Below are 16,427 nucleotides of genomic sequence, written 5' to 3' on the forward strand. Positions count from 1 at the left end.
ACTGAACTGCCTAGGCAAAAATTTAACCTGCCACCTGAAGCGCAACAGTAGCAAGGGTGCCATTGAAGTCTTTGTGGGGAGGCCAGGCCACAAACTGGGCACCAACACCGAAAATGATGGCCTTTTCTCCAGTTGCCAATCCACCTCACCTCTGAAGGCTCCAAGTCATAGAGGACTTTAAAGGTACAGCCAAGATGGCCCCCTCCCCCTCCCACCAGCTCCAGCCAGCATAACTAGTGGTTAGGAAGGATGAACATTGTGGTCCAAAACACCTGGAAGAAACCACGTTGCCTGACCCTCATGCTTTGAATTGTGCTTGGAAACCTGCAGGGAGTCAGGCTGGTCATGTGAGCATCACCAAAAATGGACATAGATTTGCATATGCAGATTGATATGTATAGATGCAAATTTAGATATAATTGCTGCAGTTTAAATAGAAATACATTGTGTTACCAGAGTGTGTCATTTTAGAGGGTGAAACTTAAATTTTGCGAATTTCTTCAGTGAAGCGTCTTAAAAATATGTTTTTGGGTGTGAGGAATTCAAATCTATTATTTTTGTGATTGGACAACATTTATCTTGGTTAAGTCTGTGTCTGATGAAGAAGCACATAAACTGCTTTAGGAAAACCAAAGAATTTAATTTTGCCTTAAGAAAATGCAGCTAATGCTAAATACTACTACGCAATAGTGATAAATGTAGGCATTGCGCACACGGATGAAACAGCCTTTCTCCATAACCACTGAACCGAACTGAAACAAATTTGGGCAGAACGTACCTTGCCCATCAGGGAGGGATCTGGCATAATAAAAAAACCACACCTTTCACACCTAAAATAATGATCAAACACAAAAAAGTGGCACCCAAATTAGACGTCGCCACCAGAAGCTCTGAAGACTCCAGCAGCATCCAAAAGCTGCGCTGCCAGATGACATCACAAAATTCCACAGCAACCAACTGAAAACAGTCCTTTTGCAGCAACAAGGCCCAGCTTTTTCAATAGGCCGCAGCATTGCCAAGCAGGGAAAAACAAACACAATAGGGTCTTTCACAACCAGGGGGGGGGCACAGGGATGAGGCACAACAAAGGGAGGGGGGAACACATAGCCGGGGGGAGGGAGGACCCTGAGTCAGCCAAAGCAGGGGGGGTTGGGACAGGGAAAACTGAGTAGGCCAACCTCCAAAATGGCCATTCCACCTCCAAAGCCTGGCAGCATTAGGCAGTTGTTCATCATTTCCCCTAACATGCACTTGGGGGCACGGCAAGGGGTTTTTGCTTTTTAATTGAGTGGGTGTTGTGTCACATGCGAGGCTACAGCGGCCATTTTAAATAAGGCTTTTAACCTAGGCTTTATACTATGACTGATTGCCAGCCTCTGCGTCTTCAAAAAAACAAACAACCATGCACTTTCTCTCCCCAGTTTGAGTTCACAAACCAACACCACATCCCACATTCAAAACACCTACTCCAAAATTAGAAAATCCAAATAACCAAAACAAACAAACAAACCACAAAACACACGACACCCCCAAATCATACAATACCCACCAAAATAAATGACAACCCCAAAAATAAAATTAAACAATAGTAACTTCTGCTTCTCATGTTCTTATTTCAAAAAAATTTAATCTATATATATATATATATATATATATATATATATATATATATATATATATATATGTTCATGATGCGTGCGCAGTAGCCAATGTATGGAGATACAGGGGGGGAGGGACAAAACTCCCCGGGGACAACAGAGGGCTCAGACAAAAGTAAATACTGGGAAATAGAACCCAGAAACTGACAGTTCCTTCTCCAAGGGTGGGGGCCATTGTAGGCAGATACCAGGGGGAGGGGCCAACACTCCCCGGGGACAACAGAGGGCTCAGACAAAAGTGCATGCTGGGAAATAGAACCCAAAAGCTGACACGGGGTGGGGGGAAAGGGGGCTCGATAGCTCATGGGTTGGGACAGGGTGGGGGCAGTCACAGGGATGAACCGGGGGGAGGGGGCAGGATAAGTCATGTGTCCGGACAGAGTGGGGGGAATCACAGGAAAGAACCACAGCAACGCGTGGCTGGGACAGCTAGTGCTATATAAAATAAAATATGCAATTTTGCACATATTTTACTTAACCAGCAAAACTAAATTATATTAATTTAACCAAAATATCTCTTGAGTTCCCAAGTCATGTTGCAACTTTTTACCACCCCTTGTTTTTGGAATTTGAAAGTTGAAAAATTCTGCACAATGTCTTACCCTAGCAGGGAAGGTGGTCTGGTGAGCTGGGCACCTGCTCTGTCTGTTTCCCGCTATATACCGTTGACGGGCACCTTCAAGGCCACGGCTTCCCTTTGGACTACACCAGACACTCCTTCAAACTGTCCTCTGACAGCGCTTCAAAGAGAGGGTTGTCCTTGCTAAGTAGGATTAGTGGCTCCGCAAAAACTAGGAAAGTTGTTTCAAGAGAGATGGTTATGAGATATTTTCCTGACAACCATAGTTGCAGTCAATATCCAAGCAGCCACATTTTGCACCCGCATAAGAATCTGGTTCTTAACAGTCTTCAAATGAAGGCTGCAGGGAACACATTGAAATTATGGCCTTGTCTATTTTGCTAGGCCATGGACAACTAGCCAGCCTGCCTTTGCCCAGGAGAGGTTGTGGCTGGTGCATCAGTCTCAGCTGCTGGATTGTCCTACAACCCAAACTGCAAATGCCATCCTTTTCAGAAAAGACAACCCTATCTAGATGCATTTACCCCTTTGAAGCTGAATGGGTTGGAAGAGGCCATCATCATTGCTTTGTGCAGCTTGAAATTGTCTTTGTTTCTTGCCATTTGACAGATGATTACATACAAAGATGAGCCCTTTGTCTGGAATTATGGGTTTTTATTTTGGCAGGATGGTGAGCAATCTTGCAAATCAGCAGTACAGTTGTACCTCGGGGTAAAAAACGCTACAGGTTACAAACGCGTCAGGCTAACCTAGCAATAGTACCTCAGGTTAAGAACTCTGCTTCAGGATGAGAACAGAAATCATGCTCTGGCGGCGCAGCAGCAGTGGGAGGCCCCATTAGCTAAAGTGGTACTTCAGGTTAAGAACAATTTCAGGTTAAGAACGGACCTCCAGAACGAATGAAGTTCTTAACCAGAGGTACCACTGTAGTTGTTTGTATACAACAAGGCTGAGTACGCACCAAACATTTAAAGCACACCCCATCATTTTTAAGGGTGCTGGGAATTGTAGTGCTGTGAGGGGTAAACTACACTTCCCAGGATTCTTTGGAGGGAAAATTTGCCTTAAACATACCGTATAGTGTGTACATCATTCACGACTGCTTCAGTCTCCCAAAAACAACCAATGGCAAAATTTAAGCCCATTCATCAGGCAACCTGGATGAGAAAACTATACATACAAAATTTGTATGTGGTCATATTGAAATGAGATGGAAGTTATTGGTTGATAGAGGCTGTGAAGAACATGTTGCTTCACTACTGAGGTAACACCACACGGGATGCAACTTTTGTGCTGTACTTCTCAAACTGAGAGTTATTACATGTAGTAGTCATGAGGAAAGGCAAGCAGCCAGCCTGGTGCAGGAATAAATGGCTTAAAGCAGACAAACCCTCTCAACAGGCAAAATGAATTCTCTTTCATGCAGCACATTCTGTAGCTGAACTATGGAATTTGCTTCCACAAGACGTACTGATAACCATGGACTTGAATGGCTTTAAAAGAGGATGGTTGTTTTCCATTCACTGTCATCAAGCATGCATCTCAATATCAGTTGCTGGGATTCACAAGGACAGAGATTTGCTCTTGCGCTCAGGCCCTGCTCGCGTTCTTCCCACAGGCAATGATTCTAAAGTGTTTAACATCTTGGACGAGTAGATTTACCACTCAATCTTAACACAAGTATGTTTAGAAATAAGTCCCATTGAGTTCAATCGAGCATTTTGACATAATCAAAAGGTATAAAGTACCCATCAACTGTATGAAGTTTATGAAATGCAGGCAAGCCGATAGCTTTACAATGGTTATACAAGAGCAGCAGACCTATTGCACCTCTTATATTTCATTACCTTTAAGCTCTTGGGTACCCTTGTGAATGTATGTGTCATACGTATCAGTCAACTGCAGATAACACTTCACATATTTGACAAGCTGGTCTCTAAAAGTAGGCCTATGAAAGTAAATTCCATAATAAATATGTTTGTCTTTAAGATGCCAGAAGACTCTTGGGGAACCTCTGGCTAGAGACAAATGTTTCATTCTGAAAAACACGTATTTCATTCATTATTAAACAAATTTTCCATGTGTGTTTGCAACCATGTGGCTATGTTTGTTTAAAGGACTGGTTTGCTTGAAGTTTCAAATACCGTACAACTTTCGGTCCAAATCAGAGCCGAATTATTTAGGGAATGGTTCATACATCATGTTAATTATCTAATTATTACAGCATTAACTGGTGATTTGCAAGTGTGACTCACAGATCAAGCAAGTGTGAACAAGCACCACAGATCAGGCAGAGTATTTTTTCAGCCCCTGCCCCCATAGATACCATGGAGTTAACTTGCATGTTCAGCTGCAAGTACTGTAATCAGGGAGGAGGAATCAAGTTATGAACACAGAATGTGTAAACTAACCTTAAAGGGTAGCAGATAACGGTGAACTTTATATATATTTCAAGATTAGATATTCGAAAGGGTTGAGCAAGTGTTTAATTTGTAATGCATTGAAAGTTTGAAATAACTAAAACTGAAGCATTTGAAGGTCAGCTTCTCCAAAAAGACAAAGGCTTAAACCTAGAAGGTGCTTATGCTGGCAAGTAAGTGTCTAAGATCCACAGCTGCTCAACTGTGGCAAAGTTATATCTAGTGCACACAAGAACATTGCAAATGTTGTCCCTTCAAAAGCACCATCAGAAAGAACAAGATGCTTTCCATAGCTTCTGAAGAAGCCCTCATCATCACAGCCCACCCTGCTCAGCGCCTCCATCTGTCCTGGGCTGTGTTGTGTTCCATCCATCTTGCCTGATCTCGGACATCAAGGAGGACCATCAGGGAACATGGAGCTGGAGAGCTGCCACTTTCCCAGGTTTACCTAGATTAAACAGGTCTGTGCACTGAATGTTTACATCACTGGAAATAAGGAAGGTACCTTAGCAGGATATTTAGCAGGATAGCAGGATACCTAGCAGGATATTTTTTGATTCCCCTGTATTAGGGGAAGTCACAATGCAATCCCCTCCCCCCTTGGCAGAGTTGTTAGGCACAGAGGAAATGTTTGCTTTTGCATGCATGCTGCTGAAGGAAGAGAGACCACAAGACACAACTCATGGATAAAGGTGGGCACTGTGGGAGCGCTGTTAATGTTATTTGCCAGCATCCTCAAAAAACACTGAGTGCTAAAAGAAGCTTTATTTTATTTAACTGTATGTTACTGGCAAAACTTGAACATTCCTCATTGCCCTATACCTGCTGCATTGCCTAAATGTCTGTGATAAAATAACCATTTGCATATTTTGCATAAGGTTTCACCAGAATTGCTTATTTAAAGTAATGAAAAGCTGTTCTGCTTCCTTTCCTTTCCTTTCCTTGTGTTCCTTGGCAGACCTCAATATTTGTTTGTTTCTTTAAGAATTTGTTGCTGTGCCTTCTCTCTTTAGCAACAAGGAGGCTTAGAAAGAGGGAGGCTTACCCCTAAAGACAGTCGTGGAACCAAACAATAAATATAATCCTTGGAATAAATGCAGGAGGAGCAAGTATCTGAACTCGTACCAGCTAGAAAATCAACAGCAACCCCCATTCACAACAACTTGAGGTCAGCAGTCTATCTACCTCACCGTTGTCATCGTCAGGCTGATCAGGTGTACGCTTGCTCAGAAGTAAGTTCCACAGCATTCGGTCAGGAGTGCTCTTATGCAACCCTGCATAGGGTTACAACCTAACTCTCTCCTCCAAAAACACCTCATGCTGTAAAAAATCAAGAATCTTCTAAGGACGATGTAGAATCTCACTCTGAAATAAGTTACAGAGCTTTGGCATAGACCTCAAAATGGCCTTTTATGAGATTTAACTTGGTTCATTGAAAAATCCCTAAGTAGGGTCTCTCCCCATGATTTTAAAATGTGGAAGGGGGAAGGGCAGGGTGATGGGGAGGCTCCAAGGGGAACAAGGGATTTAGAGGCCAATGTGTCTTATCTTGAATTGGGCTGAGAAGCCAGTACAATTGCCACAGAACCAGTTAAAAATCTTAGCATCACCTAGTCCCCTGAGGTGAGCTGCAGAATCCTGTACAGTATTAGCCGAAATTACAGTGGTACCTTGGTTTTCAAACTTAATTCATTCCGGAAGTCCGTTCCAAAACCAAGGTCTGCTTTCCCATAGAAATTAATGCAAAATGGATTAATCCGTTCCAGACTTTTAAATATATACCCTAAAACAGCAATTTAGCATGAATTTTACTATCTAATGAGGCCATTGATCTCTGAACACAATTGTGTTTCCGAGCACAATTCAAAGTGTTGGTGCTGACCTTTAAAGCCCTAAACGGCCTCAAAGGCCCAGTATACCTGAAGGAGCGTCTCCACCCCCATTGTTCAGCCCAGATACTGAGATCCAGTGCCGAGGGCCTTCTGGCGCAGAGCCGTCTCAATCATGTTGGGCGCCCTGGTGCGGAGATCGCTACGGTGCGCCCCGCCCCCCTAGAGCTGGCCCTGTTCTGGCGGTTCCTTCACTGCGAGAAGCAAAGCTACAGGGAACCAGGCAGAGGGCCTTCTCGGTAGTGGCGCTCGCCCTGTGGAACACCCTTCCATCGGAGGTCAAGGAGATAAACAACTACAGTACCTGACATTTAGAAAACACCTAAGGCAGCCCTGTTTAGGGAAGTTTATAATCTGTGATATTTTAATGTATTTTGTTACTTGTTGGAAGCCGCTCAGAGTGGCGGGGGAAACCCAGCCAGATGGGCGGGCTATAAATAAAATAATAATAATAATAATAATAATAATAATAATAATAATAATAATAATATGAAAGCAATAAACCAGGCTGCAATCTACTACCCAGTATCAAAAACTAGCAGTAATCTATCCATTGCCATTGGAGGGAGAGGCGGGAGGGGGAAGTTGAAGTGTGTGTGTGTGTGTGTGTGTGTGGAAACACTCAAACTGGGGGGGACAAGGAGCGCATGGGGAAGGAGGTGGCTAACTGGATGCAGGAGAGGGGAGTTTAAGGGTGGGGGGAGGAAAGGGAGGCAAAAGTTCTCTTCTCCTGCCCAAGCCAGCCCTCTCTACCTCTTTTTTTCCTCCCCTGCATGTTTTCCAGGATCTACCCACACTCCCCATTCACCCAGGCGAGTCCGAGGGCTTCTGTCTCCACTTTGGGCAACATGACAAAGCGGCAGCCACAGGCTGCCTGCGTGTCCCTGGCATGGTGGTACCGGGATGAGGCAGCGGAGTGCAGAGAGGAGGCAGAGGTGGCTGCTCTCGGCTGCGCCCCTAGCTGGAGAGCCGGGTGAGCCGGGTGGGCTGGAGCCTGCGCTTGGGAATGCAGTGCAGCCCGAGGGAAGGTGAGGGGGTGGGAAGGTCAACCTGTCCAGCCTAGTTCCCCCACCACATGCTCCCCCCAAACACTGTCTCTCTGTGCGCTGGGGGAGAGTGGCCAACTTCCAAGTCTCCCTACTCTCGAGTCACTTACATTCCGAGGAGCCCAACTCCACTTTGTACTGAGGAAACTTTTCATAACTTTTAGAAACTTTTTAAAAACTTAAAAAAAAAACTTTTTAATGTTTTTAGTGCCTTTTTGGCTCTGGTTTGGTTGCATGGGGTTTTGGGCCAAAAGTCTGCCATTTTAGCTCTGGTTTGGTTGCATGGGGGGTTTGGGCCAAAAAACTGCCTTTTTAGCTCTGCTTCGGTTGCATGGGGTTTGTTGGTAAAAATGTGCCTTTTTAGCTCTGCTGTGGTTGCATAGGGTTTTTTTTGGTAAAAAATGTGCTTTTCTCAGATTGCCTTCTAATGTTTTCTATTCCTTCCCTTTTTCCTCAGGTTCAGACTGACTTGGGTGACTTCTCCACGTTCAGTTTGAAGATTTTTGAAAGGTGTTCAGCATCTACAGTCAGGTAAGTTTCTTTGCACTTTTATTAAATTTTTCATAAAAAAAATTTCTACGGTTTTCAGTGTCTTTCTTTAAGTTTTTAAAACTGTCTTCTTTTTTTCAACTGTAGGAACATGGGTCCCAAACAAGCAGCGGCCGAGAAGAGGACCAAGGAAAAGATCACCATAGAGATGAAGAAGGAGATCGTCCGAAAGCATGAGGACGGCATGCGGGTGACAGACCTCGCCAGGGAGTACGGGAGGAATCCATCCACCATCGGGACCATCCTGAAGATGAGGGAGAAGATCCTTGCGATGGAAGCAGCCAAGGGAGTCACCAGGATCATGCCCAACCAGCCAGCTGTTCTTGAGGAGGTAGAACTGACTACTATCTGTCCATCTCCAGTGCCTGTTTCTTCTTTTTTCCTGGCTGTTTCATGCAGGCACCCTTCATCCATATCACTATTCTGCATGCTACACAGCTTACCAAGGGACTTTTGGGCTGTGGGGAAACAGTGTGGCTCAAAACTATTTTGAGAAGGGACACAAACATTCCACTCAAATATAAAGTGAAAGATGTATATTCCCCTTTCTCGAGCACTTCTCATCGCCTGCATGGTGAAACGGCCACACAGCAGTTCATTACTGTGTATTATAGTGGCCTCTGGTGGTGAATGTGATGATCTGGAGCTTATTTTTTCTGTAAGGCAAACCATTTGGTTAGGATTTTGGCCTCAGCAGCAGCTCTTTCCCCAAAGACGAGCTCTGTAGTTGCATGATGAAATAACACTCTTGCAAAGTTCTGTTGCAAAGGTACACACTGTGCTTTGCAAAGACTCATGCTGTATACATACTACTAACAAGTGTTTTTGAGGCTTCCAAGTTAAGGGAAGTAATGAAAGCAACAGCTAATGTTGCCCATCGTACCAACGTTGATAGAAGAATTCTCAAAATCAGGGAGTGGAGAAAAGCATGGCCTCCCCTCTTTAAAGTCACGGTTTGGTTTTTGCCATGGAAAACAAAGTACTTTGAAGAGCTATACCTGCAGCATCAGGAGGGGAAAAAGAACATTCCCCTTCCCTATCAACACAGTAATATTTTTAGTTTTAGAAGTTTGCCCAGCTGCAGAAAAACATAGTTAGCAAAGTAAGGCACATTGGCAGTCTCTATGTAAATGAAACATTGGGCATCCCTGTGGTCTTAGCACCTCTGTTTTTAACTAGAGGAGGTATAAATAATAATTTAAAAATTATTATTCTTTATTCTTATTCTTATTATTACTACTTATTATAATTATATAATATATAATTATACATTACTACTACTTATAATTACTACTACTTATTATAATAATATTATTATAATTATAATATTATTATTATTACTAATTATTATTACTACTACTACCATATATTCTGGCGTATAAGATGACCCCCGACTTTTGAGAAGATTTTCCTGGGTTAAAAAGTAGTCCTATTTACTTGTACCCCGCCCATCTGGCTGGGCCTCTCCAGCCACTCTGGGTAGCCTCCAACAGGATATTAAAAATACGATAAATAAAACATCAAACATTAAAAACTTCCCTATACAGGGCTGCCTTCAGATGTCTTCTAAAAGTCAGGTAGTTGTTTATTTCCTTGACATCTGATGGGAGGGCGTTCCACAGGGTGGGCGCCACCACCAAGAAGGCCCTCTGCCTGGTTCCCTGTAACCTCACTTCTTGCAGGGAAGGAACCGCCAAAAGGCCCTCGGAGCTGAATTATGTGGGTGGAGACGCTCCTTCAGGTATACTGGGCTGAGGCCATTTAGGGCTTTAAAGGTCAGCGCCAACACGTTGAATTGTGCTTGAATACATACTGGGAGCCAATGTACAGGTGAAATTTGAAAAATTAGAATATCGTCGAAAAGTTCATTTATTTCAGTAATTCAACTTAAAAGGTGAAACCAATATAGGAGATAGACTCATGATATGCAAAGCAAAATATGTCAAGCCTTTATGTGTTGTAATTGTGATGATTATGGCGTACAGCTGAAGAAAACCCCATATTCACAATCTCAGAAAATTAGAAGAGTGTTTAGCTACTCAATCCATAACACCTGCAAAGGGTTCCTGAGCCTTTAAATGGTCTCTCAGTCTGCTTCAGTAGGAATCACAATCATGGGAAAGGCTGCTGACCTGACAATTGTGCAGAAAGCCATCATTGAGACCCTCCATAAGGAGGGAAAGCCTTAAAAGGTAATTGCAAAGGAAGTTGGATGTAGTGCTGTATCAAAGCACATTAATGGAAAGTTATGTGGAAGGGAAAAGTGTGGAAGAAAAAGGTGCACAAGCAGCAGGGATGACTGCAGCCTGCAGAGGATTGTCAGGAAAAGACCATTCAAACGTGATGGGGACTTTCACAAGGAGTGGACTGAGGCTGGAGTTAGTGCATCAAGAGCCATCACACACCAGGCTTGTAATTTTGTCAAAAAATGAGATCAGATTAGTCTGACATGTCTTATTTCTCAGAAACCAAGTCTTATTTCTCAGAAATCAAGATAGGCTACATCCACAGCGTTCCCTTCATCTACCAGGCTTGTAATTTTGTCAAAAAATGAGATCAGGTTAGTCTGACCAAGGAGTGTGGTGGAGTCTCCTTCTTTGGAGGTCTTTAAGCAGAGGCTTGACAGCCATATGTCAAGAATGCTTTGGTGGTGTTTCCTGCTTGGCAGGGGGTTGGACTGGATGGCCCTTGTGGTCTCTTCCAACTCTATGATTCTATGACATGGCCTATTTTTCAGAAACCCATGCTGACTTTTAGTAATCACTAGTGATTTTTTTTCTAGGTGCTCACAGACCGTTTGCTTAATGATCTGCTCTAGAATCTTTCCTGGTATTGATGTCAGGCTGACTGGGCGGTAATTGTTTGGGTCCTCTCTTTCCCCCTTTTTGAAAACAGGGACAACATTTGCCCTCCTCCAGTCTGCTGGAACTTCACCTGTTCTCCAGGAATTTTCAAAGATTATTGCCAGTGGTTCTGAAATCACCTCTGCCAGTTCTTTTAATACTCTTGGATGTAGTTCATCTGGCCCTGGAGACTTGAATACATCTAAACTAGCCAAGTATTCTTGTACTACCTCCTTACTTATTCTGGGCTGTGTTTCCCCTGCTGAATCATCTGCTCCATATTCTTCAGGTCGGGCATTGTTTTCTTTTTTGGAGAAGACTGAGGCAAAGAAGGTATTGAGGAGTTCTGCCCTTTCTCTGTCCCCTGTTCGCATTTCACCATCTTCTCCTCTACTAAGTGACCCCACTGTTTCCTTGTTCTTCCTTTTGCTACGGACATACTCATAAAAGCCCTTTTTGTTGCTTTTAACCTCTCTAGCAAACCTGAGTTCATTCTGTGCTTTAGCTTTTCTGACTTTGTCTCTACACGTGCTGGTTATATGTTTGAATTCCCCTCTGGTGATTTCCCCCTTTTTCCATTTTTTGTACATATCCCTTGGATATGGGATATTTGAAGATGGGCTTCAAATGTCGTATTCCTCTTGTCAAGCTGCTCCTGAACAAGAAACGACGTCAGAAGCGTCTTACCTGGGCTAAAGAACAAAAGAACTGGTCTGTTCCTCAGTGGTCCCAAGTCCTCTTTTCTGCTGAGAGCAACTTTTGCATCTCATTTGGAAACCAGGATACTGTGAACTAATTGGGGAACCAATGATATAAAATCCACACAGAAGCATATTATTGTTTGTCTTAACTCGCTTGCGGGGAAAACTCAGAGGCTGTGAATGAAGAAGGATGATAACACAAAGAGAAACAGAAATAAGAACTATTGGAATATATGAAATGCAGTTTGATTACGATGTTGATTAGAGCCCTCCAAAGTTTTGAAGCATGGGGAGTCCTACCAAATATGTATATGTATAATGTGAATGAATATGTATAATGAATATGTATAATGTGGAATATTTGATGTGATTTGGAATATTTGGAATATTTGATGTGATTTGGAATATTTGATGTGATTTGATTGAATTGTTAAAATGGAAAATTCAATAAAAATGATTAAAAAAAGAAGAAGAGAGAGGTAGAGCTGGGTATCATCCGCATACTGATGAACACCCAGCCCAAACCCGATGATCTCTCCCAGCGGCTGCATGTAGATTTTAAAAATCATGGGGAAAGAGGACAGAAGTGAGAGCGCAGGGGTCTGAACACTCATCCCCCAACACCACTTTCTGGACATGGCCCAGGAAGAAGGAGCAGAACCACTGTATGACAGTGCCCTCAGCTCCCAGCCCCTCTAGACGGTCCAGAAGGAGGTTATGGTCGATGGTATCAAAGGCCAGTGAGAGATCCAGCAAAATATGGGTTGTTCTCATTTCCCTTTGTGTAGTGGGTTTAAAAACAATAGTACCCCCAAAAAGTGAGAAACATGCCAAAGCAGTAACTGGAAAGTTGTGCTACAAAACTAGGCTTTGGACAAATGATACAACAGCCCATTCCCTTCTCAAAATGTGGACATATTAAGATCAATCTGAAGACTTATCTAAGGAGTTTGCTGCTTTAGGTTTTTTTAAGGAGGAATGTTTCGCAATCATTCTCCCCAGTACTATTGAAACCTCAAATTTAAGCTCTATTGGTTCATGTATTATGGAGGCTTTAAGAATGACTTTTTCAGGAATGCTCACACTTGAATATCTATATATATATAAATGTAAAAATCGTGAAAGTGTGGGCTCCACTTTTCTCCGTAACCGCTTGACATATCGTCCTGAAATTTTGACCCTATCCAGCCCACTCCCCGAGTGTTCCTAGAAAAAAGAAATCCCTCAGAACTCACACCTGCGCAGGTAGAGACCTCTTTTTCAACAAAGTAAAACAGCGCCCTCAAGTGCATTTCCTCCCACAGTACACCCCCTCCCTTCCTGTGAAATCTACACCACACCCACAAACCCCACCTCCACCACGATACACACCACTCCCATCCATCCATCCGGCAGAGGTATTGAAGACCTCAGCAGAACTGAAAGCAGGCCTTTTACAGCAACAAGGCCCAACATTGCTAAGTGGAGGTAGGGGCCTGTCTGGGGGGGATGGGGGCCCGAATAGAGGGCAGGGATAGGTAATGGGTCACAAGAGGGTGGGGGGAGACACAGGGATGAAACCTGCCCTCTCCACAGTATCTCGCCTCGGCTCAGGGGGACCTGAAGGGGGGCTATTACCCTCCATCTCACAGACTAATGCACAGCAACGCGTGCAGGGCCAGCTAGTACCTGATAAAGAATCAACTGAATACATACATGCAGAATAATTTTATGCCTGGATTTCAATCTTGAATTAATTTTCAAATATGACTGTATCCAATTTGGCTGACTCCCTCACATTTCAGCTTGCAATCCTAAGGGTGGGGAGAACTGGAGGAGATTCAGCTGCCAGGCTCTCAATTGAAGTTTGTTTTGTTGTTTCAAGTAACTTCTCGCCTACTAGAAACAATAACCCAAACTGAACTAAATCTATCCCGGGGGGGGGGGGGCGGAATTGTGTTGTGGTGTCAGGGGAGTAGGAGGACTTTGGGTCCAAGATATTTCCAAAGCCCTCCCCTGACATGCTCAGAACACCCCCTTCAGCCTGACTAACATTGGCAGGGCCAGGGCATCAGATATTATTGCGGCAGCCCAAAGCGGGCGCCACATTTTCATCTCCAGTGTCAGAAAGGGAGCTCCAGTATATCCTATGATCCCAGAGACAGCCTTCCAAGGATCACAGGATGACAACCCAGATAATAAGACTGGGAATGACAAATTTATTCCACCCTTTCCAGTTTTGTTTGTCTTGGACAAACTTTACATGTCATTTTCACAAAGACAAAATTAATGTCTGAGGAAATCTGCTGACCAAGATAATATCAAACAACTGAAAATGTTTCTCATCCCATTTTGAACATGAGTATCATGGTAGTTTTATTTGCATTTTTCCTCATATTTAAAGAATCTAAATATTGAGTTAAGTTTCCTAGTTTAGTCATGCACAATGATTCAAGTAGCAAAGATCCAATGAATCATTTCCAATATAAATTTATTATACAAAAAATAGTTTGGTAGCTTTCTTCCAGAAGATTATTTTTTTTACATAAAAAAGTATACAGGGTAAAATCTAAGCATATCCCATCTTGTAAGTATAGTTTATTGTACAAAAATGAATTAAACAAATAGTTTCTGATTAGACGAAGAAAAAACCACATCAGATATTTTATATTCTCGGCAAGTGTCTGAAACCTCTCATCCTCTCCCAGAGCACAATTAAATTAAGATAGTACCTTAGCAGCAATTGTGAGGTACTTTTATAATTGAGCACCTTGCATTAATTCCATACATCACATCTTTAAAAAGCTTGCATAGTCTCTTTTAGCTCAAAACCATGGACAGTGAAAACAGTTATATTTTCCTGCTGAACAAATTTGGTGAAATCTTCACCAAAAACTGCCAAAGCTATGTCTGAACATTTAAAAGACATATAAAAAGAATTTAAATACAGCAAAGCTACAAAGCTGTAAAAGACTACATGGGCGTTTCCCTCACAAATTCACCTCCAAAGCAGACTGAAAGGTGGCCAAAATTAAAAGTGCTTGCAGAGGACAATGACCTGTAAGGTAGAAGGAAGTATTCATTATACTCAAATTACATGTAAGTCTCTTCAAGAGAGCTGTGCATTTAAGTAAGTAAATAAATAAAAGATATTTGGACTTTTCCGACTAATTTTGATCAAATTTCAAAAGGCACCTGGAAGATCTTTATGAACATAGAAATCGTAGACGTCTCCTATGGAAACACTTCAGGCTGAACTTGCTCGATTCTAGCATAGAAGATCCATTGTAGACCAACAGCACTGACATCTTCTGTGCATAAGTGAGGTTCTGCAAGAGCTGTCAACAAATCAAGGAAGAAAGCTCCATTACAAAAAGTCTGTCCATTGCCAATCACATCTGTTTATTAGTCAACAGACACCAGTACTTTCCACATCAGCCATAGTACGTTTCTCAGGAACATAATGCTATTTTACTTTCTCCTTTTTGGGACATATGCATTTTGGTAGCGACATATTAATGCTGCATTTTAACGTTTCAAACCTTAAAACATAATAATCACAATGGGTTGGAGCCAAAGGTTTCCTTTTTATCAATAGAAGTCCTTCCATAGGCAAACTCCCTCTGCCAAAGGAAGAGAATCTCTGGATTCAGTATAATTAAAAGCTTGCCAAAATGAAAATACTAACCTTCCCCCTTAATATTTGCAGGGTTAGGATGCCCCTCAGGAGGGCGAGCCAGGGCCAAAGACCTCCTTTATTTGATATTATAAAGAGATGGAATTAAATCAGAGCTGCCTACAAGTCTCAAAGAACAGGAGCATTAAAAGGGTCAGGATGCTGCTTCCGGTATGAAAATCCCCAAGCATAAAGGGTTCTAAAAATCCATACCTATGCATTGAATTGCACTTGGGATGTCAATGAATAGAGGTGAATGATTTAAAACAGGTTTCAGATGTTCTGAAAAATATTCCCATCAATATTATGCATCATCAGGGGGTTTGGGCTGGGTGTTCATCAGTATGGGGATGATACCCAGCTCTACCTCGCCTTCAAATTAGAACCAGGGAAGTTAGTGAGTGTCTGGAGGTGGTTGGAGGATGGATGGCGGCTAACAGATTGAGGTTGAATCCTGACAACACGGAAGTACTGTTTTTGGGGGGCAGGAGGGGGGCAGGTGTGGAGGACTCCCTGGTCCTGAATTGGGCAACTGTGCCCCTGAAGGACCAGGTGCGCAGCCTGGGAGTCATTTTGGACTCACAGCGGTCCATGGAGGCGCAGGTCAATTCTGTGTCCAGGGCAGCTGTCTACCAGCTCCATCTGGTACGCAGGCTGAGACCCTTCCTGCCCGCAGACTGTCTTGCCAGAGTGGTGCATGCTCTTGGATTATTGCAATGCGCTCTGCGTGGGGCTATCTTTGAAGGTGACCCGGAAGCTGCACCTAATCCAGAATGCGGAAGCTAAACTGGGGGCTGGGAGCGGGCACAGAGACCCCATAACATTGGTCCCGAAAGACCTACATTGGCTCCCAATACGCTTCCGACCACAATTCAAAGTGTTGGTGCTGACCTTTAAAGCCTTAAATGGCCTCGGCCCAGTATATCTGAAGAACCGTCTCCACCCCCATCATTCAGCCCAGACATCAAGGTCCAGCTCCGAGGGTCTTCTGGCGGTTCCCTCACTATAAGAAGTGAGGTTACAGGGAATGAGGCAGAGGGCCTTTCTCAGTGGTGGCGCCCACCCTGTGGAACGCCCTCCCATCAG

At 43.2% G+C, this 16,427-nt stretch overlaps 2 protein-coding genes across 3 annotated transcripts in view; one reads left to right on the plus strand and one right to left on the minus strand.

Moving 5' to 3' along the window:
- Positions 1–16,427, plus strand: part of KLF9 (KLF transcription factor 9) — a 619,671-nt gene that overhangs the window by 35,459 nt on the left and 567,785 nt on the right. The window lies entirely within an intron of this gene.
- The window catches only part of SMC5 (structural maintenance of chromosomes 5), a 43,877-nt gene continuing 41,589 nt past the window's right edge, over positions 14,140–16,427 (minus strand). Inside the window, exons 24-25 of one of the 2 annotated variants that reach the window (XM_035099570.3) lie at positions 14,861–15,003; positions 14,140–14,723 (exon numbers count right to left, since the gene is read on the minus strand). In XM_035099570.3, coding sequence (XP_034955461.2) covers positions 14,872–15,003 — 132 coding nt within the window. In that variant the 3' untranslated portion in view covers positions 14,140–14,723; positions 14,861–14,871. Of the gene's footprint in view, positions 15,004–16,427 lie in introns of both variants that reach the window. The other variant, XM_060280039.2, reaches the window with a different exon arrangement.

Source organism: Zootoca vivipara, chromosome 10, assembly GCF_965207765.1.
Source record: "Zootoca vivipara chromosome 10, rZooViv2.hap1.1, whole genome shotgun sequence".
Classification (NCBI taxonomy): domain Eukaryota; kingdom Metazoa; phylum Chordata; class Lepidosauria; order Squamata; family Lacertidae; genus Zootoca; species Zootoca vivipara.